Raw genomic sequence first — 27,944 nt, forward strand, 5'->3', positions numbered from 1 at the left:
GTGCATATTGGAAAACAAAACAAAAGTATGTATGTTGGAGAAAAAAAAAGAAACTGATAAACATTAAAAATCAGTAAAAAAAAATCTTAATTTATTTTAAAAAAATAAAGGTTAACGTTTTAAAAAATTACTTCGAATAACATTTAAAAAATACTAAAACTTATTAAAAAATTTATTTATTAAACAATTAAATAATTTTTTTAGTTAATTAAAAAAAACTGAAATAATCCAACATAATCTAATTAATAAATTTTTGAGACTCGAGTTTCAGCTTAGCTATATTTTTATTTATATTTATACATAAAATAAATAAAATTGTGACGCAAGCTTGGCGGCCGAAGAGAAGGTAAAAGCAGGAGAAAAGTGACACGAGTGAGGCTCATAATTGGGAAAACCAGTCAAGTAGTCAACCTACAATTATTATTTATATTTTTTAGTATCTCGCTAACAAATATGTGTATTTTTTTTTAATTCTTTAACTAATACAATAATTAGATAAATACGAACGAGATACAGGTTAAAGAATTAAAGTTTTAGAAAGACGGAAAATAATGTTATACAAAAACTTTTTTTTTACACTTTCAAAGTTTCAATCTTGGTAATTATTTTGTTTATTTATTCCTTAACAAGTGATTAAGCAACTGATTAGGCAGAGCCTTTTATAATATATGATGAACATCCATGTGAGTAGTAGTAGTAAGAAAGAATTAAGAAGCGGAAGGACTCGAAAAAGCGTGATCACATGAGAATCACTTAACCTCTGACCTTAAAATAAGCTTCACCTTCGAGCGAGATGGCGGCAGAGATACCGTGCTGTGGAACAAAGTTTTCACTGTACGTGTTGGTGATCATAGGATTGGTCTGCTTCGCTGGCCTAATGGCTGGTCTCACTCTCGGACTCATGTCTTTGGGAATCGTCGACCTCGAAGTTCTCATCAAATCTGGTCGTCCTCAGGATCGCATCCACGCTGGTTAGTAATACTCTATCATCCTTCTTTTCTTTTTTTTTTTTTTTTTTTACTTCCAACTATTCAAATTCACTATTGCTTCTTACTCCTCGTTGTTTTCTTCTTTCTTCAGCGAAAATTTATCCGGTGGTTAAGAACCAGCATCTTCTGCTTTGCACGCTTTTAATTGGAAACTCCTTAGCCATGGAGGTCTTGTTATTTTCTCAACTCTTCTTCAATTAATTCATTACTTTTATTTGACTGTGATTGATTTTAATGTTTCTAATTTAGGCTCTTCCCATTTTTCTTGATTCACTGGTCCATCCCGCCGCGGCAATCTTGATTTCAGTCACACTCATCCTCATGTTTGGAGAGGTAACTTATTTGTTTATTCGTGTGATCAATGAAGCTAACTGAATTTAATGTTTTTTAAGGTTCCTTGTTCCCTGATTGATGCAGATATTGCCGCAAGCAATTTGCACAAGATATGGATTGACGGTTGGAGCAACGCTGGCTCCACTTGTTCGTGTTCTTCTTATAGTTTTCTTCCCTTTTTCTTATCCAATCAGCAAGGTATGCTTATAATGTCAATATGTATGATTACTATCAACAAGGGTATGTTTAACGAAAGTGGTTAGTCTTCCTCCACGTAACAAATCAAGGTTTGAATAATTGCAAGAGGTGTCCATGTTTACTGTTTGACAATAGTGTCTCAATAGGATTGCCTCCAAAAAAGGATACGTGTGAAAACATACAAACAAACAAAAATGTATGATTGCTATGTGTAACAAAATATCTGATGGAGATCGTAAATTTTCAGGTTCTTGATTGGATGTTGGGCAAAGGACATGCTGCCCTTTTGAAGAGGGCAGAGCTCAAGACTTTTGTGAATTTTCATGGAAATGAGGTATGAAGTATTGAATTTTGGAAGTCCAAGTTTTAGAGGATTAATAAAACTATTGCCTTTATATTCATTTGAATGCTTTAAGATGTGCTTCTATAATATTTTGATGTAGGTTTTATTACTTGTGTTCCAGTTCTTTCAATATGACTCTGGTTTGTGCTCTGATGTAACATTTAGGCTATACGATTGTTTTATTTTCTAGGCTGGTAAAGGAGGAGATTTAACCCACGACGAGACAACCATTATAACCGGTGCACTTGAATTGACAGAAAAGACTGCAAAAGATGCCATGACTCCCATATCAAAGGCATTTTCCCTTGATCTGGATGCAACTCTAAATTTGTGGGTTTGTGAATTATTTATTGTTCTCTCCACTATTCTTATGCCTTCTTTTGTTCTAACCGTGTCCTCTGTGTCTGCGCTGAAGGGAGACACTGAATTCAATAATGACAATTGGTCATAGTAGAGTTCCGGTTTATGCAGGAGAAAAAACCAATATTATTGGACTTGTTCTGGTAATCTTTCTTCCGTTTCAGATTTTGTAAATAGATGCACAGGATTGTAGATTGCTTATCTCTATGATAATGTCCATTATTAAAGTTCTGTTATAATTCTTGCTGATTATATTGGATGACTTGATATTGTGGTGAAAATTATTTTGTCAAGTTTCAAATTTATGTCTTCTTTTTAAGTTGGTGTGTTCAGCTACATCAAATTGAAACCAATAACATATTATTGTTTAGTCCTTCATCCAACCTTCCCTTGTTGAAGAATCTCGTTTATTCTCAACATCAATTTACTCTAGAGACTACTCTTTAATTAGAGATATAAAGTTTTGACGTGATATTTGAATTGATTGTATGTTGCTATAATATGTAATGAATAATGCTAGAGACTAATCTCATTTTTCTGTTACTCATTCATTGTTAGTTAATGTTTTGTTCACTTATATATGTGCAGGTTAAAAATCTATTTATGGTTGATTCAAAGGCTGCAGTTCCTCTAAGAAAAATGCTCATCAGAAAAATTCCTCGGTAATTCTTTTTCATACATGATATGAGATACGTTATTCTTTTTTCATACATGATATGGTATTACAAGGTAATAATGTTTTCCTCTTCATCCTGTAGTGTTTCAGAGAACATGCCTCTCTATGATATACTGAACGAATTTCAGAAGGGTCACAGTCATATTGCAGTTGTGTATAGGGATCTAAATGATAAAAACGAAGCCCCAAAAAAGGTTAACGATGGGGAACAACTTGATCTTAAGGACAAGCATAAGAATAACGGAGAGAATGCATCCTTGGCTAAAGGTAGAGATTTAAATAAAAGTAGAATAACTTTCATTTTGTAGAGTGCATGCTATTGAAATATTATGTGTGGCTGGCAACTTATCAAACTCATAAAGCAGGATATGCTAAATTGTTCTTTAGTTCCCCTGAAAGTGTCATTGTTCCTCCTGTTTGCTGACCTTACTAATTATTTTATGAAGCTTTTGTACCCAGAAATTGTCATTTGTATTCAATTTGTGTTTCCTTTTGTCAAGGACATTTTCAGCACCATGTGGTTTTACTTCACACATTTGTGGTTTTCTATCTGTATCTTTAGAGACATATGCTCAATTACATTCTTTAGTATTATGATCCTTTGTGGTTGACCTACTCTGCTGATTATCTTTTTTGGACCTCACTGTTGCCACATATATAGGTGTGAAATTGGAGTCACATGATTCTTTGATTACTGATGGCGCTCAGCAAGCAAAGAAAAGTCCACCAGCAACTCCTGCTTTTAAAAAGCGACATAGAGGTTGTTCATATTGCATCCTGGACCTTGATAATGCTCCCCTGCCAGTGTTTCCACCCAATGAAGTGGTTGTTGGTGTTATTACAATGGAGGATGTCATTGAAGAGCTTCTTCAGGTTAGATGCTTTAATGCATTATACTTAGAATTAGTAGTTTGGGCTCCAAATTACTTAGTCCTGTATGTTTTTGTTTTGATACTCTTCTTGGTACTGATGGTGCAACTCTAACTGTCACTGGCACGATGATGAACTCCTTCTTTCGCTTATTCATTCCTATATTTTCCATATGTTAATTTTTGCCCATTGCACGATTCTCCATCCAATGTTTCTTCCATATTTGCACTCAGCAAGGATGGTTAGGTGTTATTTTTATAGTTATAATCATTGAAGAAAGAAGTGCTTGATTTGACTTCTGCAGAACTACTAGATGTTTCAAATTGCTAGAATTGGTTGTTTTGTTGCTAGAGCTTTTAGCATCATATATTATTATTGTTATGAATGCAACTACAGGTTGCACTTATGCTTCTATTGCCTTTTAATTTTGTTGTATATGTTGATCCATCTTCATTAAATCTGGGGATTCCAGGAGGAGATACTAGATGAAACTGATGAATATGTCAATATCCACAACAAGTAAGTTTTCAATTGTTCCCTCTTAATTTTCATCTGAAGCCCAACAATTTAGTTAGATCACTTTGTTGTGTTGCAAGTTGACTAAATGTCTCCTTGGTATTTGGTCTAGACGGCCAGTGCACCGCAATAGAACATTGTTTGCTTATTGTAAGAATATTAAATTGAGTTATTGCAAATGCAGGATAAAAGTTAACATGAATGCTTCTAAGGAGAAGGCTCCTGATACAAATCTGTTGCAGCCTTCTCAAGCAGTTCAAGGACACACGCCAACTAATTCAATTTCTACAGCTACTTCTGCAACGGGCTCACCTACCACAATTGATCTAATCTCCGAAAGTGAGTCACTAAGGAATCAATAGTTCATAAAGAATAAGAGAATGACATAGGTTTGTGTTTGTGTTGAAAAGGTAGAGCAGTATATAGTTTCTTGTAAAAATTTCCCTGTATGATATTATGTTAATAAATTAATGTAGAGAAAGGAACACTACGGTAGCGTGTGGCTCGCCAGACAAAACAGAATGGAGTTCATTTTGGTTTCACTTTTAATGAAAGTGGAATCAAAAGCTATCACTTTTTAATATCACATCCAGTTCTGTTCATTTTTTAATGTACGAAACATAAAACAGAATTTTTATGTTATATTCTATCTCATTTTAGCAAGTTTATCGAGCGCTACCTATATATATAATTGTTGCATGACATCCTAACGGGATTATGTATTTGTATTGTTGTACCAAATCCAGCGAGACAAATGTGTAGTAATTGAGAAATGCTTTGACTGATGCAATTATCAATGAGATTTGTTAAATAAAAATTGAGGTTTATTATTTTTATATTTTAATTGTTTAAATAATAAAAAAGTATTAAAAAGAATATTTTGAGTGTTTTGTTAGTATTTTTCTCAGTAATTTATTTTATCTTAATCTTGAGTAGAATAGACATGAACTACTTCATGTAGCATTACCCTTTTGCAATAGATTATTTACAGTACAAAAGTGATATAAAATCTTAACCATTAAAAATAAATTATACACTTTAAATAATAAAACATAACTAATATTTGGATCATTAGTTGGTGACTACAGGACCCTGAAATTAACTAAAGAAACTAACTTTCTATAATTTGATATTTAATTTTTCTTAAAAAAACAATTGGAATTTAAAAATACATTTTTAAATTTTTTAAGAAAAGATCTACACTTTTTTAAATAGAATTTCACATAATAAAATGAGGTAGAGGTAAATTCTAATAGCTTAACATAATTAATCTAACTCTGTAAAAAAAACATTATTAATCTAAGTAGTTAAAAGAAAATTTAACTCAGTTTCTTTTAAGAGAATTGTAAAAATAGAACAAATAAAAGTCACATTTACAAATGAGGAATTAGAGTTCGTGTAGTTGTAGACTATAAATAATTTTATCATTTAACTAGCTAATTGGCCTGCACACTCTCCCGAGTCTCTTTTTTTTTAGTATTAGTTCATTTTTAAGTATTATCAAAGTAGTTCTAAAAAGAGTATCATATAGTAGGTTGATTTTTCTTTTGATATTAAGTAAAATATGTTAACATGTAATGCATGTGTAGAAATTCAAATGAAAAGCTACACTTATAAGGTATAATAAATATATAACAAATGAAAAGGTTTCAAAACCTTTTTCCTAACTAGAAAAAATGTCTATTTATATTTAGGTTCTCAAAATCCAAGCCCAAACAAATCAAAACAGAAAATTACAAAATAAAACGTCTGTTGCACTTTGGTTGCTATTTTCTCTATTTTTTTTCACTCTTTTCTAAGTTTACAAGTTTCTAACTATCATTCTCTGATCAATTCCAAACTATTCCTTTTCCTCAAGCTTTAAGTTTCAAGGTTCTTTTTTTTAAAAAAAAAGTTCCAAGGCTAAATCATCCAATGACAATTCTCCCTGAAATCCAAAAGCACACATAGAACACTCAAAAGTCCTACGTGACAGAATTAAGAAAAGTATGAGTACAAAATTTCATATATATATTATATATATACATATTATTTTTACACACTAAATTACTTTTCACAGTAACTATTTAAATACAATTTAATAACTCAAATTAATAACGATCATTTGTTATAAGATAATAAAAGTTTTTACTTAATATGCTACATATTTTGAGTCACCACATTATTGGTGTGGCTACATATTTTTTTTAGTCATCATAGTGTAAAATATCATGAATGATCAAATTTAAAGAAAAATTTCATATTTAAACTCAAGATTTCATTTAAAAAATTGATCTGAACTCAATTTTACTTGTAACTACAACATATTAGTATTTAATACGTTATATATATTAAACATATCAGTTTTTCACATATTAAACACGCACGAGAATATGCATTTCCCTGTTCCCTAATCAAGTATCATCCCCGTTTAAAAAATCCATAATAAAAGTGAGATAAAGAAAAAAAAGAAAGTAGTGTATATATAATAATGATTTTTAATATGACAGTATTTGTATTTCTCTTATCTCGTTCTTTGAAACGAATGATCCCGCATAAAATAAGGAAGAAACGTTGTGTATATTAAATCCTATGAGAAAACAAGCTACCTACAGCTAAGAATTGAGGGAAATGGAGAAAGAAACAATGAAGCAATATTTTCACTATTAAGAGACAACGATATTTAGTAACAATCAAAGTACATCCAAGAATTATATTGCAATAGACTAATAGTATAGCGATTGAAGATCAAGAGAGGGTAAAAGGCGAGCTCTGGGAGATCAAGAAAAAGACCCAAATAATATCATTATCATATTAATTCACAAAATCATAACACACACATATAGTTAAAGTAATACATACACCAAAGCCTTAGCTTTATAATTAATTAAGCTCAACCTAAACTTTTTTTTTTTTTTCTGCATGTGAATGAAACATTGATATATTCAAGTTCTCTTGTGGACCATATATAACTAACCATATTAACACAGGGATTAGATAAGCAGAAGAACCTGAAGAAAAAGTTCTTTGGATGCTTGCATGCGTTTTCCATATCAATCCAATCCTTGAACAAGATGACAAGCCGAACCCAAGAATATTCATTCTGATTGCCCAAGAATTTCTTTTATTTACTTTGTTCTGGAAAGGAAGAGAAATTAATCATAAAAACAAGAATATATAAAAAAAGCAATCAATGATTCTTAAGTGCTTTTTCTGGGTTTGCTTTTCCTCCTCGCCCTGCTTCTCGAGGGTTCCCCTTTTGGGACTTGAATCTCTTCCTTTGTGATTCTTTTGCATGCCACCGATTCTGATGTTAACTCCACTTGTTGCCTCCTATGTTGTTCTTCTTTCTTCGTTGCTGAAGAAGTAGAAGCTTCTGGTTCCTCTTTTGGTTCCACTTTTTTCACTTCGCTTTCCGTTTCCACAACAACAACCTTACGAGGTCTCCCTCTTTTTCGAGGAGGCTGAGGTTGTTGTTGTTGTTGTTGTTCTTCAGTGTCACCTCCTTTGGATGAAGCCTCAGCTATCGCTACCGAAAGTTCCTTCGTTTTTTGGCGATTCTTTTTCCCCATAAATACTTCTCTATCAAACAATAATAATAGCAACCACTCTGTCACCAATAATTTTTGATAATTTATTTCTAAATCATCAATTTTTCATAGATAGTTAAACCTAGGGGAAGACAACCATAAAGAACGGTACAAATACTAAAATCTTCTAACTCCTTCTTTCTAATGCAAAAGCTTCCTCTCTCTCTCTATATATATCTATCTCAATATGTTAAGAACGAGTAGTAGGGTGTGATATATCTTTGACCAGAATCCAGATTCTGGAAACATTAATACTATTATGAAAACAAACAACTAAACAAGCACCCTTCTTTTCTGAACTACTATATAGTGGAATATAAAATTATTAAAAACTAGGGTCCTTCATTGAATGGAATAAACAATTTAGAAAAACTCAAGAGCCGTTAAAGTAATCTATGATCTTCTCCCTTTGTGTTTGTTCATTGAGTGCAATCTTTGCCGTTCCCATGTGATAAGATAAATATAACATACTGTATTTGTATTCTGCAAATTGCAATAATAAAGAATGACATGTGGAGCTAGAAGTGAGACAGTGAATATAGGTTAGAGGAGGGTTAAAAAAAAGGAAGAAGTTGACTGACTCGATGACTAACCATGGTTAGTTGGGGGCGTGGACCAAAACAAAGTGGGGTAAGGTTTGGTGTATTGTACTACTCAGTCTCAGACTGAGTGTTGCAGTCTGACCACTTGTGTCGCTTCCCGGGTTTCGAGTCCTCACTCATCAGCTTTTTCAATTGTTGCTGTTTTTCTCTTTTTCTTTTTTTCATTCTCATTTTTGACCCTTCGTTACTTACTAAGCCATCAATCAGTTATCGTTGTTGATCAATTTGTGTCTGTGTAAGCTCTTGGTAACACTGTTACACTGAATATGGACTTGTTGCCTCGGGTAAAGCCAGCTACAGTACAAGTACAGGGTCAACATTCCTGGCCCCGTCCTATTTAATGCGTAAAATTTGTCTATATTAACCATTTTTGTGTAGTATAGTAATTAGGGTTTTGACTATATGTTGGGATAGCGAGCTATTTTTATACGTTTTGAACTTTAAATCAACTATAAAATTAATTTTCCATCTAAAATTTAATTACATCTAAAGTTTATTACTTTTACCTATGCAATATTTTTTTTGCAAGAATCAATATCAAATCCTCCTTATCAAACTATCATATATTGTGAATTGAGTTATATATTAGGTATTTCTTAACCATTTAACATAGGAATGTACTTATATATAAATACTTGGGTATGAATATTTTTTTAAGAATAAGTTAAATGATAAATAATAATAAATAAATTGAATAAAAAATATGATATATCTTTTTAAGATTTATTAAAATTATGTTATTCAATTAATGTAATAAAATATATACTAATTTTAATGGAATTATGTATTTAGTTTTATGCAATATATACTTATATTTTTTAATAGTTATATATAAGGAACTCAAAGATTAACATGGTGGTGTTGTAGGATTTTGTTGTGTTCATATGAATAAGAATAATTTATTTAACGAAAGAATATATATTTGATCTATAATTTATTTAACGAAAGAATATATAATCGATCTATATCTTATGTAAAATTTGTTTGAGTTAAAATTGTCTATAAAGAATGAAAACCACTGTTTACCAATTTTTATGGAAAGTATAAGGAATAAAAACAATCCTAAAGATTAAAATTCCCTTACCTATATTTCGAAAGCAACTGTCTGTTGCACCTTAATAGTTATCTTTGTTTAGCTAACGGCTTTTGTTAACTCTAAAACACCCTAACTTTTCTCCTTTATCTGTTTTTTCCGTCATAGATGTCTTGTTTTTGCCAGTAGGAAAAAATGACATTGATATAATCGTATAATTCTGTGGATTGCACAGAACACATTTTTAAGACATGTATTTTCATGTAGCTGAATGCTTTACTGGGAAGCAAAGACAAGTATTTGGAAAATGACGGAATGGTTTGTTTCATGGCTAAGTAAGTATTATTGTAATGAACTACTAGTACATTGCCATGTTTTCAAAAGATCAGCATAGCTCAGGAACAAGCTTACCCTCTCAAAACAAGGATCAAAGTAAATCCTTTCAGAGAATCAAAGTTAACAAATTTGAATGTTGTTGATGTTCATAGTTCATACTTCATACAATCATAAAGCTGGCTCTGGGGCTACCTCTGCTCCAGAATGACTCTTATTACCAACGTAACTTGAGAGCTTGTCATCAGATTCAGATCCCCAAAAGGCAGCAGATTTCAAATCGTCCCGAGCCATTAATCTGGAGAACTCCTCATGGTTATAATTCAGTATCCCTTTTCCTCCAAATTCTATGGGAAGATTTTCCTCGTCAAAATAACATTTCATCAGCTCCACGCTATCTTTGTTGTTGGGGTAGACGAACTTCACCTTCTGAATTGTCTTCTTATCTAACATGTACTTGATTATCTGCATAATAATGATAATAGAACCAGTAACATCATAGTACTTAAATGGGATTAGTATAGTGGTGTACAACAGTACAAGACATGTCTCCTTATTTTTTCAAATTATGCTTGTAATTTATTCATGATGTCAATGTTAGTAGCCCGTGAGACAGGAATGATTTCTGAAATGCTAGCAAGCAGAGAATGCAAACCTTCCAAAATGCTTCAAAAACACGAGGGAGGTTGTAAAGAAAAGGCTATGGCAAGTCTCTCAGGGTAGTGGTTCTGTAGGATGTTGATGGTCTCTTTGGCTGATTTAATGGGCACACTGTTTCTAAACGACCATCCAGTGAAGTCTATCAACCATGACATTTGTTCTTGACCTTGTGGAAGGTTAAGCATAGCATTTTCCAGCATATACACCAGATGTCGCATCTGATTCTCTATTGAAGATGTGTTCTGCAACAACCACCAGCATATTAGTTTTCAATTTCAATACCCAAGAAAAAACCAAAAATAACCTAGCCATTTCTTCTTTTTCTAAAAAATACTTTAGTCCTTAACATGGACTATACTTAAATCCATTTTAATATAAATGAATTTTGTACGTATAATTTTCTTTGTTTACTCTCAACATCATCAACTATTTTTGAACTCTTAATATTGGCTTTGAAAGCAAAATGAAAATAAAATTTTATGTGAAACTTTAAAGAGTTTCATTTTTATGTATTGCTAAGATAAGAAAAAATTTACACTTTCAACAAATAAAAATTATTGTTAATATAATTTTTAAAACACTTATTATAAAAATTAACATTGTTATATATAATAGTCTGTGATTGTGATTTAATATGCACATAAAAAATCTAATCCTTACACTATTTACTTTATTTTTAAAGTATAGTTTTACATGGTACTAAAAGTTTTTTAAAAATTCAATAAAAAAGTTTTAAAAAGCAGAAAAATATATTTGAAAGATATTTGATTGTACTATTTTTTTGGTGTTGAAATTAAGAATGTTGATTTTATTATACTATTTTTATTTATTATATTTTATTTTGTTGAATTTAAATACCAATTACATCCTACCGTCATCCTAGCCATGTGGCCATCAATATCGCAAAGGTAGTCATGTAGCACATATGGAGTGAAAAAAAACATTTTTTTTTCTTAATGCCTTAAGAAAAATCTCTTACTCCTAGTAAATAAGAATTTCCCGAATGTTGGATTGATTTGGCAAACTCTATAAGCAAAAAACACCTGGACCTTAGTCCACAGTAAATATTTTAGTTAAACAGAAATACGTCGAAACCAAACCACGGTACCTGCATTCCAGGCCTCAATACAAGGACTATCCTTCCTTCACGGTCATGAAAACTAGCTCTGTACAACTTCCCTGTTGCTCCTTCCATGGCAACCTCATCCTGAATTTTTTTCATTTATTACAGCATTTTACACTATATTTACACGCCAAATCAATGAAATCATAACAAAACACAACTTAACTTACCCAGCGAATATCCTCAGGCTTATACGTTGATCTCCACTTGAGTGTGTCCTCCAACATCTTCTTCGACTTGTCCGCATTCCAATTACGAGCTTCCAGATATCTCCTCAGACAATTATCAGTGCAGTACTTCAAGCTTCGTCCAGATAAGGGCTCGATTGCATCCTTAACCTCTTTAATCTTCCAATAATATTCAGAAATCATAATATATACAACAACCAATTCAACCACACTACCAAACTAACAAACAAATTATCCAAATCACTCCTTACCTTCGATTCAGAATAATGCTCCTCGCTTTCCTGGCTCGGCTGCAAATTGCTCCTGCGCTGAAACATAACGACCGAAAATTCCCGCTACTAGGAAATGCTTAACGATTTGACACAACCGATATTGAAACAGAAAGTGACATAAAAAATAAAATAAACAAATACAGAGACACGGAGCAAATAATAATCAGAAACAAGGATCCTGAATTGAAAAATCAGGATTATTAAGTAATTAAGGAGTAGGAACATTTTCTCCCTGTTAATTACAACGTACAGATTCAAAAAAGGTGAAGAAAATCTCAATTTCGCGTTATCAAAGATAACGAAAAACTAACGACATTGGAAATTGAACGTAAATTAACCTGAAAGGAAGAAGTTGAAACGCAGAAACAGGACACGGGGATCATCCAATTGTTGTGTGCTTGTGTGTGGAAGCCATCATCAAACTACGAAGACTGAAGAGAGAAGCAACACAAGGTTGAGTGGAGTGAGTGAAGATTTTCAAAGCAACATAATTATAAGCGATTGAACAAAAAACACGTCACACAAGGAAAAAATGATTCCAGCTACCAAATCGGTTCATGGCAATTTATTTATAATATACAGCATTGTACTTGAAATTAAAGATTGTACTTAGCCACGTCTTGGGATATCATGTGAAAGCACACTCGTAACTTAATTATAAGTTTACAATTCTGAAACTCGCCATGTGATACCATTTAAAGTCTAAAATATATTTTTTATCATTTAATTTTTTTATTTGTATAATTTTTTTTATCCTCACAAAATGTATTTATTTTATTTTTTATCTTTAAAATATTTTAAATAATATTTTTTTCACTATTCAAATCACTTTAAAACGCTATTTAAATTTCTTTAAAGATAAAAAATAAAATTAACATATTTTATAATAATTAAAATGAAGAAAAAAATTACAGAAACAAAAATAAAAAATATTAAATTAAAAAAACAAAAATTAAAAAAATACTAAACTTCAGAAATAAAAATCATATTTAAGTTCTTAATGTATTTATTTCAGGTTGGGCTCACAAGAAGCCCAATAATAAACAATATGTAATTCTGCCAAAAAAAAATATTGCAATCTATAATATATTTTTATGGTGGGTTTCTTGCCCAGCTACTCAGCAAAAAAAAAAAAAAAAAAAAGCCATAACTCTCCAAAGCTATAACGCTTATAGTCTTACACAAAGTAGACTAAAATATATTTTTAATTCATATATTTTCACACAAAGTTGGTAATATTTTTGTATTTAAATTTTGATTAATTTAATCTTCTATCTTAGTTTTATAAAACAGTGATTTTTGTTTCTCCTGACGAATATCGTTATTTTTTTATGAAGTTCAAAGATCAAATTAATAAAAAATAAAGTTCAAAAATTAAAAACAAATTTCATCGAAACTAAAGGGACTGGAAATATATTTTGTCCAATAAAGTACTAGTCATGATTCAATCTTCATCACGAATATGAAACAGTTGTCTCAATCACGAATCCAAATGTGTTTTATAGATGTTCACACTCATTACATAACACACCTTCGTGCTAATATTGTACAAGTATCTTGAAAAGACTCCAACTTCCTCCTTGACCATTGAATAAAAGAAAATCCACAATCATCTAATGACTTTCTTCTAATTTTCATGTTGGAACCTAGCTATTGGTGGGTAATCACCTGATCTGAATAAGTATCCATCTCAACCTCCTCTACAAATACCAAGATTTTTCATACTTGCAAATATGATTGTTCTTCTCTATAATATCATTTGACTCTCTGGATATCTATTGACTTAAGCATTAGAAAGGGTGTATTGTCTTCTTTTTTTTACCTAGTGAAAGATCATTTTCCCTTCTTTTTTTTATATGTAACCAGATAACTTATCACATACTTTGAAAGGTTGAGTTGCTTCTTACATTTGTTCGAGAGTACTATCGTAAAAGCTTTATGTTTTTTAATCAATGAAAGCATTTTGAAAAAAGTAACAGGGTATTGGTTAAAACATGTTGAAAACACTTAGTTAACTTTTCAAAAGCATTATGATTAGTGTTGATGAAGATCCTTTCGTCTAAAATGGATAAAACAACTTAAGTAGAAAGGTCCAATAACAATAACAAAGAAAGCTTTTGTAAAAGAGTAATTAAACTTTTTATTACGAAGTATATAATTAATTATTAAAAATGTATGCTAAATAATCCATCGTTATTTTTTGTCTAATAAAAAGAATATTTTTTATTAAAAGAATATTCTTTTTATTAAAAGGAGTCATGATCATTTGATTCATTTCTTTATCACTTGAATAGTGGTTTACATAATACACATATATGACTTGGTTGGCTGCAGGTTTGCCCCATTTGTCTTACCAATGCAAAGGATATGGCCTTTGGTTGTGGGCATCAGGTAACCAATTATTAATCTTGATTGTTAAATTTAACGTTGTCTCATGTCTACAAAGGGCCAAACATATATTAAGTTATAACGTTGTCCCCCGTGCCAAGCTACTTATTAAAAGAATATTTTTTATTAACAAGTGTCATAAAACACATTAATCAAATAGCATTTTAATATATTATTTAAAATCAGCATTTTAAGAATATCGATAACAAAATTGAAAAGTGATTTTTATTAAAAATATTATGAATAACCATCCAATTATTATGTTTCAGTCTCTCACTTCAATTATTATTTTTCTTTCACTAGACTACTTAACATATAAAATAAAGAAAAAACAAACTAGACAAGTGTTTTTCTTTCCCCTAGCAGCCTACAAGTATAGTAGAATATTTTAAAAATAAATGTGAAATAATTTATATATCTTTAACAAATATTTTGTACTTTTATTCCGTCAACGTGTAACTTGTAACCTTTGCCGCTGGGCTAGAAGAACCAAGTCAAGAAAGTTCTCAGGAAGCTCCGACTTACACATCCAACGCACAAAGCGAATCTCGAACTCACTCACTCACTTATGGCATCCTCCGCTCTCATCTCCGACACCCAGCCATGGAAGGACCTCAAGGTAACGCAACGGAATTGAAATTGAATCCACGTTATTGCTAGTATTTCTTACCGTGAATTCGAATTTTCTATTAAACGCGACGCGTTTCGACTTTGAACAGGCACACGTGGATGACGTAAAAAAAGCGCATCTTCGCGATCTATTGAGCGACGATAAGCGGTGCCAGTCCATGCTCGTGTAAGCAATATCATTTATATTATACTATTATTACTATTCATATATGCAATGCGATGGGAATTCATTTTTATGATTTTGTATGCTATTTAGTGAATTCGATGACATTCTGCTGGACTATGCAAGGCAACAAGCCACTCCCGAAACTATCCAGAAGCTATTTGAGTTAGCGGAGGTTGGTAGTTTCTCATTCGTGCCTGAATTTTTTCATCAATCTGTAAAAGACAAAAAGGACTTTGGTAATTCTGATTATTGTTTCTGGTGTTGATGTTTTGTAGGCTGCATCGCTCAAAGAAAAGATTAATCGCATGTACAGCGGGGAACATGTAAGCCAGCTAAGTTCATTACTCCACTCACATGAACACACTCATGCCATTATTAACTTGCGTTAATTTTTATGCATGATTATTGGTTAGCGTTTTACACTCTCAAGTCAACCAATCAGAAATCATAGTTGACATGATTATTAATTTAGTTATTGCAAAAAAAGTCGACAAACTTGGTACTTATCTTACATCATGGTTTGTAACTAGATGGCAGTGTACAAAATTTTCGAGAAATACTAGCAACACACTCTCTATTAGTGACTAAATTTTTTTGGAAATCACAATTTTTTGTGGGTCCCATGTCTTAATTAATGATAATCTCTCCTGTTTTTATAATTTTTAATAAATTTTAACTAATAATAGAGTGTGGGTTAGAGACTGCCTTGTTAGCACTCTTCAAACTCTTTATATTGTTAATGCATGCACTATTTACTCCCATTTTTTTTATGATGTTGATCATTTTTGCATAATGTTGGATTCACTTTCAGATAAATAGCACAGAAAATAGGTCAGTGCTTCATGTCGCTCTTCATGCTTCTAGAGATGTTGTCATTGAGAGTGATGGGAAGAATGTTGTCCCTGAAGTTTGGAAAGTTCTTGACAAGATCCAGGATTTCTCTGAGCGGGTTCGCAATGGTTCTTAGGTAATGTGCTAGTTCAATTTTCTGCGTGGATGTTTTGTGAGCATTTGAACTAGAGGATATTAACTAACTACTAAGCTTTTTTTTAAAAGGTTGGTGCTACAGGGAAGGCTTTGAAGGACGCTGTTGCAGTTGGTATTGGGGGAAACTTCTTAGGTCCACTGTTTGTACACACTGCACTTCAAACAGGTTGGGTGATTATTGCTAGTCTCTTTAGTAGCAATTCCACCATAATTGGCCTTTTATTTGTGTTGACACTTAATGTAAAAATTCTTAAGGGATTTCCTAGACTATCAATGATAGGAAACAACAGGATCTTGAAATCTATGGTTCTCACAAACAATCAATAAACAACAATAGATAATGATGTGTACCTTTCTCCATAGGAAGACTTGTACCTTTCTCCATAGGAACTTCTCTCCGTTGCACTTTGATTTCCTTAAAATAGGAGAGAAATAAGATTTCAATTCCTTTGGCCTTTCTTTTCTGCCTCTCTCCGTTAGTGATGGCTATGAGTGAGAGAGAACACTTTTCTGGTCAGGAAGGGGACCTTATTTCACGTTAGTGGGTATTAAGCCCCTTTTATAACCACTACTCCCATCAAGTAGCAGTCAACCCTAGAAACTTCTCCTATTAAGCCCAATTACAATTTAGTCCTTAATCGTCAATTATTTACTTATTAGTCCCTACATAAGTCACATGCCTCTCACATGAGACATAAATTCTAACATTCTCCCACTTGGCTCATGTGACATTAATAAACATTATGGACTAAATAAATAAATAGATTAACTAACATAATGCGCATTAAAATTGACTAAATTGTTCTATACATTGGGTACATCATAATTTCATGATTAAGAATAGGAAACAATTTGAGTCATGGCGGTTGTACATCATCTAATCGACATAGTCCCTTTCATGTACTACAAATTAGTCTTCTCCTTAATGTGACCATTAGTTAGGAGTACATAATTGGTCCAACATAATGTCTTCATTCAAGACAAAACCTGTTAGCATTACTCTAACACAAATATGCATGCAAACATAGAGAACAGGTAATCAGAAACATATCATAATTGAGCTCAGAGTGTCAGCAAAATTACATAAGGTAAATTACACTTAATGATCATCAATAACAATAATGCCCATACTTTCAACATGTTCCATAAATGTCTTAGGCGGTAATCCCTTATTCAAGGGTCAACTATCATAAGGTTTGTGCTAATTTATTTTATTGACACTCTTTGTTTCTGAACTTCTTCCTTCACGACAAAGTACCTCAATTTTATATGTTTAGCACCCTTAGAGTACTTGTCGTTCTTACAAAAAATATTGTTGCGAAGCTATCACAATACATTTTCAGCGGCCTAGCAATACTGTCGACAATTCCAAGCCCTGAAATAAAGTTCCGCAACCAATTAATCTGAATTGTAGCCTCAAAATATACTACAAATTCAGCTTTCAGATGCAACAACAACTGATGCATACAAAATAGCTTTCATTTATTTTCGTTCCATATCATTTCTAGGACATTCTGCGAGACTAAATTAGTCTCCCTTCTAAATTAGAATAGGTGATGTTAAACACCTTTCAATCTTGAATCTCTCTAGTACTTTATCGATATATATATACTTTCTGAGATAAGTCTGACAATCCTTGTGATCTATTATGGAATATTTCTATCCCTATCACATAGCTTACCTCACCCATATCTTTCACTTCACAGTTTCTAGAGAGAAATTTCTTAGTCTCATGAAGAAGACCAAGATCGTTAGTTGCAAGCAAGATATCACCAATATACAAAATTAGAAAATAACCTTACTCCCACTGACCTTCAGATACATACACTGATAAACAGTATTTGCCTTAAATTTAAAGGAAACAATGATATCATTAAACCTCAAATACCATTGGCGGGAAGCTTACTTTAAGACTGTATATTGATTTATTTAGTTTGCACACTATGTGTTCCTTTCCTTCAACTGAGAACCCCATTGGTTGGTCCATACAAATATTCTCCTCTAAATCTCCATTAAGAAAGACAGTTTTCACATCCATCTGATGTAGCTCCAAGTCATAATGGGCTAGTAATGCCATAATAATCCTGAAAGAATCCTTTCGTGAGACCGGTAAAATGTCTCTTTATAATCAATGTCATCTTTCTGAGTAAATTCCTTAGCAACAAGTCTAGCCTAGTAACGTTCAAGGTTGCCATGAGAGTCACGTTTAGTCTTGAAGACCCACTTACAACCAACTCTCTTACAACCATTTGGTAATCTTACAAGGTCCCAAACTCTATTATGTTCCATGGAATTTATCTCTTCTTTCATGACATTTAACCACTTCTCAGAATTATCACAACTTATAGCTTGAAAAACAAAACTGGATCATTATCATTAATGCTTAAGTTTGTTTCTGTTTCATGTAGGTATACCACATAATCATTCGAAATAGCTGGTCTCCTTTCTCTTTGAGACCTCTTTAATGCTACTTCTTGTGGTTCTTCCATAATAGGTTCATTATGCATCATGGGTTCATTATTGTGTTGCTCCTCTTCATTAATTTTGTAGCAATAACTGAAGGAGCAATCACCTTACTGTTAGAGGCATAAGCTAAAAGGACTTACACTCTAACTTCTTTAATTTCCATTTCTCGTGGAACTGTACTCCCACTGATTTCATCATTTCCAATGAACCTTGCATTTCCCGTTTTGACAATTCTCATACTATGATTATAACAATAAAACATATACCCTTTTAACTTTTCTGGATAACCAATGAAATATCCACTGATTGTTCTTGCATCCAATTTTCTTTCTTGCGGATTATAAATCCTTATTTCTGCCTGGCAACCCCAAACATGCAGGTGCCTTATACTAGGTATCCTATTTGTCCACAGTTCAAAAGGTGTCTTTGGAACTACCTTACTAGGAACCATGTTCAACAACTACATGGCAGTTTTCAAGGTATACATCCACAAGGATACGGATAAAGTCTAATTGATTAACATACTCCTAACCATATCCATTAAAGTTCTATTCCGCCTTTCTGATACACCATTTTGTTGTGGTGTACCGGGAATTGTGTATTGCACACAATTGCACGTTTCTGAACAAGCTTAGCAAATGGACCTGGGTGTTGCCCAGTTTCATCATATCTTCCGTAATACTCATCACCTCTATCATATCTAATAATTTTCACATTTATGTCTAATTGCCCTTTTACTTCATTGTAGTAAATTTCTAAGGCATCCATTGCCTAAGAAATCTCGGGCAGTAAATAGACATACCTGTAACGTGAATAATCATCAATAATGGTGATAAAATATCATTCCTTTCCGAAAGAACTAACATCAAAAGGTCCACAAATATCAGTATGCACAATTTCAAGAAGCTGAGTGCTTCTTGTAGCTCCTTTCTTTGTATGTTTTGTTTGTTTTCCTTTAATACAACCCACACAAATATTTAGATCCGTAAAATCTAGATAAGAAAGAATTTCATTTTTTATTAATCTTTCCATCCTTTCTCTAGAAATGTGACCTAAACGTTTATGCCACAAGAAAGCAGATCGTTCATTCACTAAACTATGTTTAGTGCCAACATTATGATGCAGAGTTAAAACAGTTTCAGCATACAAACTGTTTATTTCCAATTTATATAAACCATCACAAGAATACCAGTACCAATGAGATGATTATGCTTAAATAAATTGAAACATTCATTACCAAATTAAAAGAATATCCAATAACATCAAGTTTAGATAATGAAACTAAATTACTAGATAAACTAGGTACATAAAGAGTTTCCAGTAAATCTAAATGATGTCTAGTGTCGAGTTTTACGCAATAAGTCTCGACTGCTTACACTGGAGTTTCACTTTATTCCCCATGAAAATGAACTTCTCATTTGGGCTTATGGTTTGGATTGTAAGGAATCTCTGCATAATGTTAGAAACATGAGTCATACATCCAGAATTAATCCATCATGTATCATGGAAAACTTTAGTTAAGTTTGATTCAAAACATACACGAGCATTAAGCTCACTTTTCTTTTCGAACCAAGACTTACACTTTAGGTAATCCTTATGGAAATGTTCGGATTTCCTACAAAATTAACAATTATTTCCCTTTGATACCTTCCTTTGGATTTGCAAAGAGTCGTCATTGTTCTTTAATGACCCTTTGCCTTTATCATGCTTCTTCATAAATTTCTTTTCAAGCTCCTTGATTTCCTTGGTGGCTTACATAATGAACTGAGTGACTTCCTTGATTCTTAAGCCTTATTTTTTTTTTCTGAACTAACATACTGTGCAATCCATGCACGTTCTATTTATCTTTCATGGTATTATAGTTCATTTAGAACGGGCCAAACTCAGACGGTAATGAGTTTAGAACAAACTGAACAAGAAAGTTCTCATTCACAACCATTATATTCCCAAGGTCTTAAGTCTTGCTGCAATGTTTGTCATCTCAATGACATGTTCATACATAGTACGTGAACCATCAAACTTCATGGTGGTCAATGTACTCATTAATGTCCCAGCAACAGACTTATCAGCTGTTTGAGAACACTCTCCCACTAATCCCATAAACCTTTTAGCACTTTCAATTTTAGGGAGAGTTGTCTTAATACTGTCTGCAACAGTCATTCTCATCAACATTAGGCTGAGTCTGTTAGATCTTTCCCAAGCTTTATAATGAACTTTCTTTGCATTGCTACTAGCATCAATAATAGTAACAAACTTCTCTTCCAACATAGCAAGATCATGATCCAAAACACTGAGGTGAAATTGGACTTGCTCATTTTAGTCAGAGAAGTTAAGCCCATTAAAATTGACACAAATGATACATAAGAATCCAATGAATTCAAAACATGTATTACATAATAAAATTCACATAAGTGTTTTGAGACATAAAATACATGTCATACATATGATTCATTCAGATAACGATCAATGTATATTGATGTTCTCCTTTGGGTGATACACCAACACACAACATACAAACATAATGATGCTAATAAAATTTTAACATTATTTGGCAATTAAATATGCACCAATTAGTAGTATCTATTTCCTTTGGGTATATAAATAAAACTAATGATACACACAAATCACCTACAATTATATTCATTAATTATAAGAACAACTAATCAACCTTTGGGCGATCCATAAATGCCTTATAACAATGAATTTCAATTACCCATAAACCAATAATCATATAATTTAGCATCCATTATTCTATGAGTAATTGGAATAATTATTAAGTTGAAATTAAATAACCTTACAAATTTGGTCACTTTGGTGACTAACAAATTCAACATACATTTAATTCCAACCAAGTATAATTGAAATAATCATTAATTTGGAATTAAATAACCTTACAAATTTGGTCACTTTGGTGACTAACAAATTCAACATACATTTAATTCCAACCAATTATATATGGCCTGCACATAGTTATTGCTATTAACAATTCATAGCCATTCTATTAATTTCATTTTAGGCCATAAAATAATATTTACATTTATTTGTGTTTTTGCATTCAAACACGTTCAAGCAAATATGTAGCATATACATATATTTACTGCTACCAATAATTGCAAAACATTCACGTTAATTTAATTACAAAATATAAACTTTCAATCCTTTAATCACCTTCAACAATAATTTTTTGAAAAAAAAAAGGATCAAGTGGGATTGGAAATAGCAAACATAAGGTTGCAAATAACAATTTCCAAAATTTCATATTCTTCCCTACTACAAACGTACCTGCGCAGCTTTTCAAAATTGGAATTGAATCTTTACGTTAATGGCACGCTTCCTTTCTTTCACCATTAGAAGTAAAAACTTTCTCCAAATTTAATATATACATGTCGTGTAGCTTTCTCTCCGATAATCATAAGTTTTCAAACAATCTTTCTCCAAAAATTGGTATTCAACAATAACAAAATATTGCCAATAAAACAATACATGCAGCGGAAAATAAAATTCCTAAATTTCATAATTAGGATTTATGCATAATTAGAAGAAATTAAATTATCCCTAAATTTCATAATTAGGCTGGACTGGCTTTATTATGCTTCACCTACTTCCTTTAAGGAAATAATTAACTTCATAGATTACATGAAGGATGTAGATAAGAATTCTTTTGATATATATGCTATTTCATGACCTTTGCCGAATTAGATATTTTCTGCATAATATTGACACTGGTCATAAAATACAACTTAGTTTTAAATATCCCTTAGGTAACAAATGAAAACACATATACTTCTATGTTTTCTTTTTTATGGTATCTTTTTCTTCAAAGGTTCTTAAGGGGGGCTTCAAGCATTGATCAACATTTCTATTCACAGCCATTTGAAAGCAATATACCTGTAAGTGCCCTTTGCTAACCTTATATGCTTTTGAGTATTATTGTACATGCGGATCTCTGCATGTTGAAGCATTTTTTTTAGTGTTTGTCATTCTGCATACTGGCTATCCTTCCAATATGGTGAAGGAATATCAGAAGAGATAACTTTATATTCTATAAGAGTATAACTGTAATATAATTTTGAGTTTGAATGTTTCATATCGATCTATTATTTTCTAAAATTAAATGCTTCAAATATTTTTTTATTGACATGTCTTCAATTATTAATCAAAACTAATATTAATTTTTTACAGATATAAATAGGGTATGGGAGCTTCTTTCAGCTTTTTTCTGTTTTTTTTTTCTACGGTTATTTTGCTGTTAGGAGAAAAACCGATCCCTTACCTATGGACTATTCTTCTCTCAACATATTCCTTTTTAGGAAGGGAAAAAAAGTGTCAGGGTTGTATAGGAATTTGACAGATTTTAAATCAAAAGAAAACAGATTTCTGACAAACTCCTTCTAGCTGTTATTTCCTCCCTTTTCATCCCTTGTTTCTTTCACTCTTAGGAGCATTACTGATTCCCTAGCTCTGGACCTTTTCTCTCTTAATATATTCCTTTTTTATGGAAAAAAATATGAAATTGTGGGGATGGGTAGGAATTTGGTTTGTTGCAATTTTTCAGACACCCCTTGGTTTAGGGACCTTAGGTTCTCTTGTATTTAAGATGTTTTGTACTTTTGTTGAATACATGATGAGATTCTTAATTACATTTTATGAGTACTCCAGGTGCTTCTGGGTTTGTTGAGCATATGGAATGTTTCATTTCTTGGATATCCTGCCAGAGTGAGTACTTATTTGGCCTGTTCTCTTCATAAATATTTAATAGGTTTCTTTGTTCTAAACTGGCCTTGTTCAAAAAATGAAACTTCTGGTACACTCTTACAGGCCATCTTACCTTATAGTCAAGCTCTGGAGAAGTTTGCCCCACACATTCAACAGGCAAGCTTGTTGCAGCATTGTGCTTGAATATTTTTTTTTTGTTCTTATAATATTTTTTAATTTTTTTTTTTTTGCATTAGGCTAGCATGGAGAGTAATGGCAAGGGTGTTTCAATTGATGGTGTCCCTCTACCATTTGAGGCTGGTGAAATTGATTTTGGTGAACCAGGAACTAATGGGCAGCATAGCTTTTATCAGCTCATACATCAGGTGATGTATTAAGTATTCTATAATAGGGTGTTTGAACTTACAATATTTAATGAACTTTTGTGAAAAAAATTTACTTGAAAATGCTACTTGTCTAAAGGGCTTACAATGTTAAAATTGATAATGCCAAAAGCCTATGCTACTACTGTACTGAAAGTTTTTGGTTTTAAAAAACATTTTAATGAAATAATGTCTACAATTGCATGTTGCGGTTGATATTTCAATCCCAGTTTTTACTGATTTTGGATTCTCATCCTTAAGACAATTTAGAGATTTTGATATCGACATAAATTTGAAAGAAATTGCATGTGTAATTTTACCCTTCCTTTGTGCTTCAAATCAATATCAGCACAACTATGCTACGATATAATGGTTATCTTTAATTAGAGTTTTTTTCTAAAATATTAAGTTCAAGAGCAATTTCTTCTGGATCAAACTTTTCCATAGCTGATGACCTGAATCTTAGCAGTTTTTTCCATGCTGTGTTATTGGCCTCTTAATTAACATAGTATTGGCTTCAAATCTTATTTTCTTCTTGCTGCCTCTATTGCAATTTTAAGTAGCTAGGTTTGCTTCCTTTGATTTAATATTTTGAAGGTATGAAAAGTATAAATATTTATAAACTATACTTTTTGTTGACAAATTTGTATTTTCTTGCTTTTAGGGGCGAGTAATTCCTTGTGATTTTATTGGAGTTGTGAAAAGTCAGCAACCTGTCTTTCTAAAAGGTAAGGAGTACAAATTAACAATATCAAGTTTCATCTCTGATAGTATTTGAGCAATGCAATTTATAACCAGGTGAAGTGGTGAGTAACCATGATGAGCTAATGTCCAACTATTTTGCACAGTCTGATGCCCTTGCATATGGGAAGGTACATTTGTCCTTACTCTATTCTTCTAAACTATATATCAGATAAAGTGAATTAAGAATATATCTCAGTAATAAAACCTGTGTCAATGTTATCGACTTGAGGGTAACTGAGATGCAGGTTAGAACAGGACCGAACTTATAGAAATAGCTATCTTTCTCAGCTTGTAAACTAGATTTTATGGTAGTCTTCTCTTTATTTATCATGAGGAATATGACCATCAATCAAATTGTTGTAGACAGCAGAGCAGCTGCAAAAGGAAAATGTTTCCCCGCACCTTATTCCTCACAAGGTGATATTTGTTCTTCTTCCCTGCAACTTGCAGATTTAATAGTTGAATCCTTAGTCCTTAGCTCAATTTTTATTTTTATTTTTTTAAAACAAAATCTACAGACATTCAGTGGCAATCGACCTTCTCTCAGCCTACTGCTTCCATCATTGAATGCTTATAATATTGGACAGGTATGAAGTTCACAAGGCTGTAATTAGTAATTAGAGGGAAATGGGTAATTCCTGTTTGCAGAAGTTTTAATTGAATCAGTTACTTATTTTCTTGGGCATGTTTGGCTGGAAAATTAGGTAATTATGAGTTATGACATATGAGAGTTATGCACAATAATATATTGAATGTTCATATTTTTTGAAATATGGATGAGCATTTAGTTTATTTTTTCTCTCTTGAAAAACTATTTGTCTTATACCGAACTAGGCATTCACACTGGAGATTTAATATGAGAAAGAAGCATTTACTTTGGAAAGATTGTAGGGAGTACTTCAGTTTTTGTTCTTTATTGTCTATTCCTTCATTGATGTGTTCATAATAACTTAACAATTTAGCCCAGTATCAGAATAACTGTGGCAAAATATATCTGTCTGGCAAATAGTCTTCGTTAACTTTTCCTTGTGTTCATATTGCTTTCTCCATTGCTTCAGTTTTTGTATGCAGTTCTTGATGGAATATAAAGTTTCCATTTGTGGGTCTTCCATGATCAAGTTGTATATTCTACACAAGTTGGTCACTCATGAAAGTTAGTGTATGTTTTCTTGTAAGAGAGTCTGTGCAATTTACTTTATTCGTCCTAATTTCTTGGTGCTCTATGTTCCTCAGTTGTTGGCAATCTATGAACACAGAATTGCTGTAGAGGGTTTCATTTGGGGAATCAATTCTTTTGATCAGTGGGGAGTAGAGCTGGGGAAGGTATGTTTTAGAAAAGTGGTGTTATTATGTTGTTATCTAAGAAATTTTTAACAGACTTCCAACTCCTGTCTGAGAAATATATGTGCAATTCCAATCTTAGTTTTCTTTCTTCTTTTTTTTTTTTTTTCTTGGTTCATTCTCATCATATTTAATGATAGTGCAGTCGCTGGCTACTCAAGTCAGAAAGCAACTTAATGCATCTCGTACTAAAGGAGAACCAATTCAAGGCTTTAATTTCAGTACTACAACAATGTTGACAAGATATCTTCAGGTATAAAAATCCCTTATCGTGCTTAAAAAGGAGAACTATATATTTTTTGTAATGAAATATTTTAAGTGGTTTTCTATTGTGTGCTTATGAACACATGATAAGAGGTGGTAAAATGAGCTGATCCAACTGGGCTGGCCCAATTAGGCTCGCTAAAACACTGGGTTTGGGCTCTAAATTATAAACCTGAATCAATTCCAGGTATTTTTGTCCAACCCATCTGGGCTTCTCTTTGTTCAGGCTAGGCCGGCTTATTTAAATATAAAATGTAGGTTGGGACCAGGCTTGGAGTTCTATTTTATCGCGGAATAAAAGCCTTGTTATTTGACTTCTTATCTAGCCAGATAAGAAGTCAAAAAGAAAAATAAAGTATTATCGAAAACACATTAGTTCTTGTCACGTGCCTACCAGCATGCAATAGAAATCCCCATTTTTAAAATATTATTCCTGAAAAAGGCTGAGACTGTCTACTTAGTATCTTAGTCTTAATACTGACTGACAAACTAACCTCACTGCCACTACATTTAAAGTGTCTGTTATATGGAATTTTTTGGCTGATAATAATACAACCCGTTAAAGAATGGCATCACCATCTTTATGCTTGATGGTAGTAGATTACTGAATTCACTTGTTACTAATCCAATCTATATAGATTACCAGTAGAATTAACGGCAAACTTTTTTATTTTCTCGTGGCAGGCAAGTTCAGATGTCCCAGCGGATCTGTCAACTGTTTTACCGAAGATCTAAGCACCTTTTTGCAGATTGTTATTTTGATGCTGAATTAATAAGAAAATAATCTGGTGAATCTTGTATATGCTATATATACAGCATGACTACGACATGTTTATTAACTGGTTTAGCACGATACTTGGTTATCCTTTTCTCTTGCCGTTGAGTTATGTTCTGCTGAAAAGTGAAGAGCATTTTGGATTCTAAATTTGTATGGAGCTTGCCCTCTGACATGTTTCAATATCCTCACTTTTTTCTTTTTTTTTAAACTGGTTTAGCAGGATACTTGATCATTATTTTCTGTCGGCGTTGTGTTTTGTCGTGCTGAAAAGTGAAAAACGTTTTGGATAGGGTTTTTTTTTATCTTCTACTGTGTTGTTGTTTACTTGTGACACAGCTTGGTTTGGTAGATACTCAAGAGGCATTTGAGCTCAAGATGAACATGTTTTGATATCATCATTCTAATACTATATGGACAAGGGCGCGTCTTCACAATATGCTTTTAGGCCTGTATATCGATCGTTTTTTACCCTTTTAACTTCTAGAAGGCTAGAATTCTGAAACCTGGTGGCAGTGTGTTCATTCTTTCTGGTGTACTTGGATAAGTTTTTCCATAAGCATTAATAGAAAAATAAAAAAGAAAACCAATCCTTAAGGATAAATACATGGAGTGAATAGTATATATAATATTCAATTTTAAATTTAAAAATAGTCAAAAATACTCTCACAACCTATGAAAAAATGTTTTCATTTTTCATGATTATTTTTTAATTAATAATCTTCATTTACTTTCTCTGTTTTTTTAATAGTATGTATACTATTTTTTAATTAAAAACCATAAACACCGAATTTAGTAAATATTTATTTGAAACACATCATCAAATTTCTTTATTTGTAATTGTAAGAGATCATAGTACATAAAATGAATCATAATTGAGAAAATGTAAGAAATCCAGTAAATTACTTGCTTAATATTTAATCGTTCAGTGTTTTTTCCTTCTATTTTTTTGCAAATATAAAACCTCTTAATCAAATTGTTTCCAACAAGTTAGTACATTGATTCATAAATAGCATGTTTGTTTATGACATATTTTATAT

General features: G+C 32.0%; 3 protein-coding genes and 1 pseudogene across 3 annotated transcripts; 2 read left to right on the forward strand and 2 right to left on the reverse strand.

Moving 5' to 3' along the window:
- The first annotated feature begins 638 nt into the window (after window positions 1-638).
- Window positions 639-4,948, forward strand: LOC100804572 (DUF21 domain-containing protein At1g47330). The gene is made up of 12 exons (XM_006581147.4): window positions 639-971; window positions 1,081-1,157; window positions 1,239-1,322; window positions 1,407-1,520; window positions 1,768-1,854; window positions 2,054-2,193; window positions 2,279-2,366; window positions 2,812-2,885; window positions 2,982-3,166; window positions 3,561-3,772; window positions 4,242-4,288; window positions 4,470-4,948. The coding sequence occupies exons 1-12, from the start codon at window positions 794-796 to the stop codon at window positions 4,645-4,647; spliced, it is 1,464 nt and encodes a 487-aa protein (XP_006581210.1). The 5' UTR covers window positions 639-793; the 3' UTR covers window positions 4,648-4,948.
- A 2,094-nt stretch (window positions 4,949-7,042) lies between these two features.
- On the reverse strand, window positions 7,043-8,127 carry LOC100808824 (transcriptional regulator ATRX homolog). The gene has a single exon (XM_003528074.5). The coding sequence runs from the start codon at window positions 7,834-7,836 to the stop codon at window positions 7,465-7,467; it is 372 nt and encodes a 123-aa protein (XP_003528122.1). The 5' UTR covers window positions 7,837-8,127; the 3' UTR covers window positions 7,043-7,464.
- Window positions 8,128-9,780: 1,653 nt separating this feature from the next.
- LOC102665441 (phosphatidylinositol transfer protein 3-like) lies at window positions 9,781-12,643 on the reverse strand (annotated as a pseudogene).
- Window positions 12,644-14,804: 2,161 nt separating this feature from the next.
- On the forward strand, window positions 14,805-27,508 carry LOC100814915 (glucose-6-phosphate isomerase, cytosolic 2). The gene is made up of 17 exons (XM_014776923.3): window positions 14,805-15,072; window positions 15,173-15,249; window positions 15,340-15,421; window positions 15,525-15,572; window positions 16,061-16,211; window positions 16,306-16,402; window positions 22,526-22,592; window positions 23,362-23,418; window positions 23,521-23,574; window positions 23,655-23,783; window positions 24,445-24,508; window positions 24,579-24,652; window positions 24,888-24,941; window positions 25,043-25,111; window positions 25,758-25,847; window positions 26,011-26,118; window positions 26,814-27,508. Exons 1-17 carry the CDS (start codon window positions 15,022-15,024, stop codon window positions 26,862-26,864), a joined length of 1,323 nt encoding a protein of 440 aa, XP_014632409.1. The 5' UTR covers window positions 14,805-15,021; the 3' UTR covers window positions 26,865-27,508.
- Window positions 27,509-27,944: the final 436 nt, after the last annotated feature.

This window comes from Glycine max, chromosome 6 (assembly GCF_000004515.6).
Source record: "Glycine max cultivar Williams 82 chromosome 6, Glycine_max_v4.0, whole genome shotgun sequence".
In the NCBI taxonomy this organism is placed as follows: domain Eukaryota; kingdom Viridiplantae; phylum Streptophyta; class Magnoliopsida; order Fabales; family Fabaceae; genus Glycine; species Glycine max.

What these genes read in the sequence shown, in the direction of transcription:
- LOC100804572 (XM_006581147.4), top strand. Translation starts at nt 794, where the DNA reads ATGGCGGCAGAGATACCGTGCTGTGGAACAAAGTTTTCACTGTACGTG. An exon ending in TCATCCTCATGTTTGGAGAG is followed by an intron (nt 1,323 to 1,406) that starts GTAACTTATTTG and finishes TGATTGATGCAG; the next exon opens with ATATTGCCGCAAGCAATTTG. An exon ending in TTTCTTATCCAATCAGCAAG is followed by an intron (nt 1,521 to 1,767) that starts GTATGCTTATAA and finishes GTAAATTTTCAG; the next exon opens with GTTCTTGATTGGATGTTGGG.
- LOC100808824 (XM_003528074.5), bottom strand. Translation starts at nt 7,836, where the DNA reads ATGGGGAAAAAGAATCGCCAAAAAACGAAGGAACTTTCGGTAGCGATA.
- LOC100814915 (XM_014776923.3), top strand. Translation starts at nt 15,022, where the DNA reads ATGGCATCCTCCGCTCTCATCTCCGACACCCAGCCATGGAAGGACCTC. An exon ending in AGCTATTTGAGTTAGCGGAG is followed by an intron (nt 15,422 to 15,524) that starts GTTGGTAGTTTC and finishes GATGTTTTGTAG; the next exon opens with GCTGCATCGCTCAAAGAAAA. An exon ending in ATGCCCTTGCATATGGGAAG is followed by an intron (nt 24,653 to 24,887) that starts GTACATTTGTCC and finishes AAATTGTTGTAG; the next exon opens with ACAGCAGAGCAGCTGCAAAA.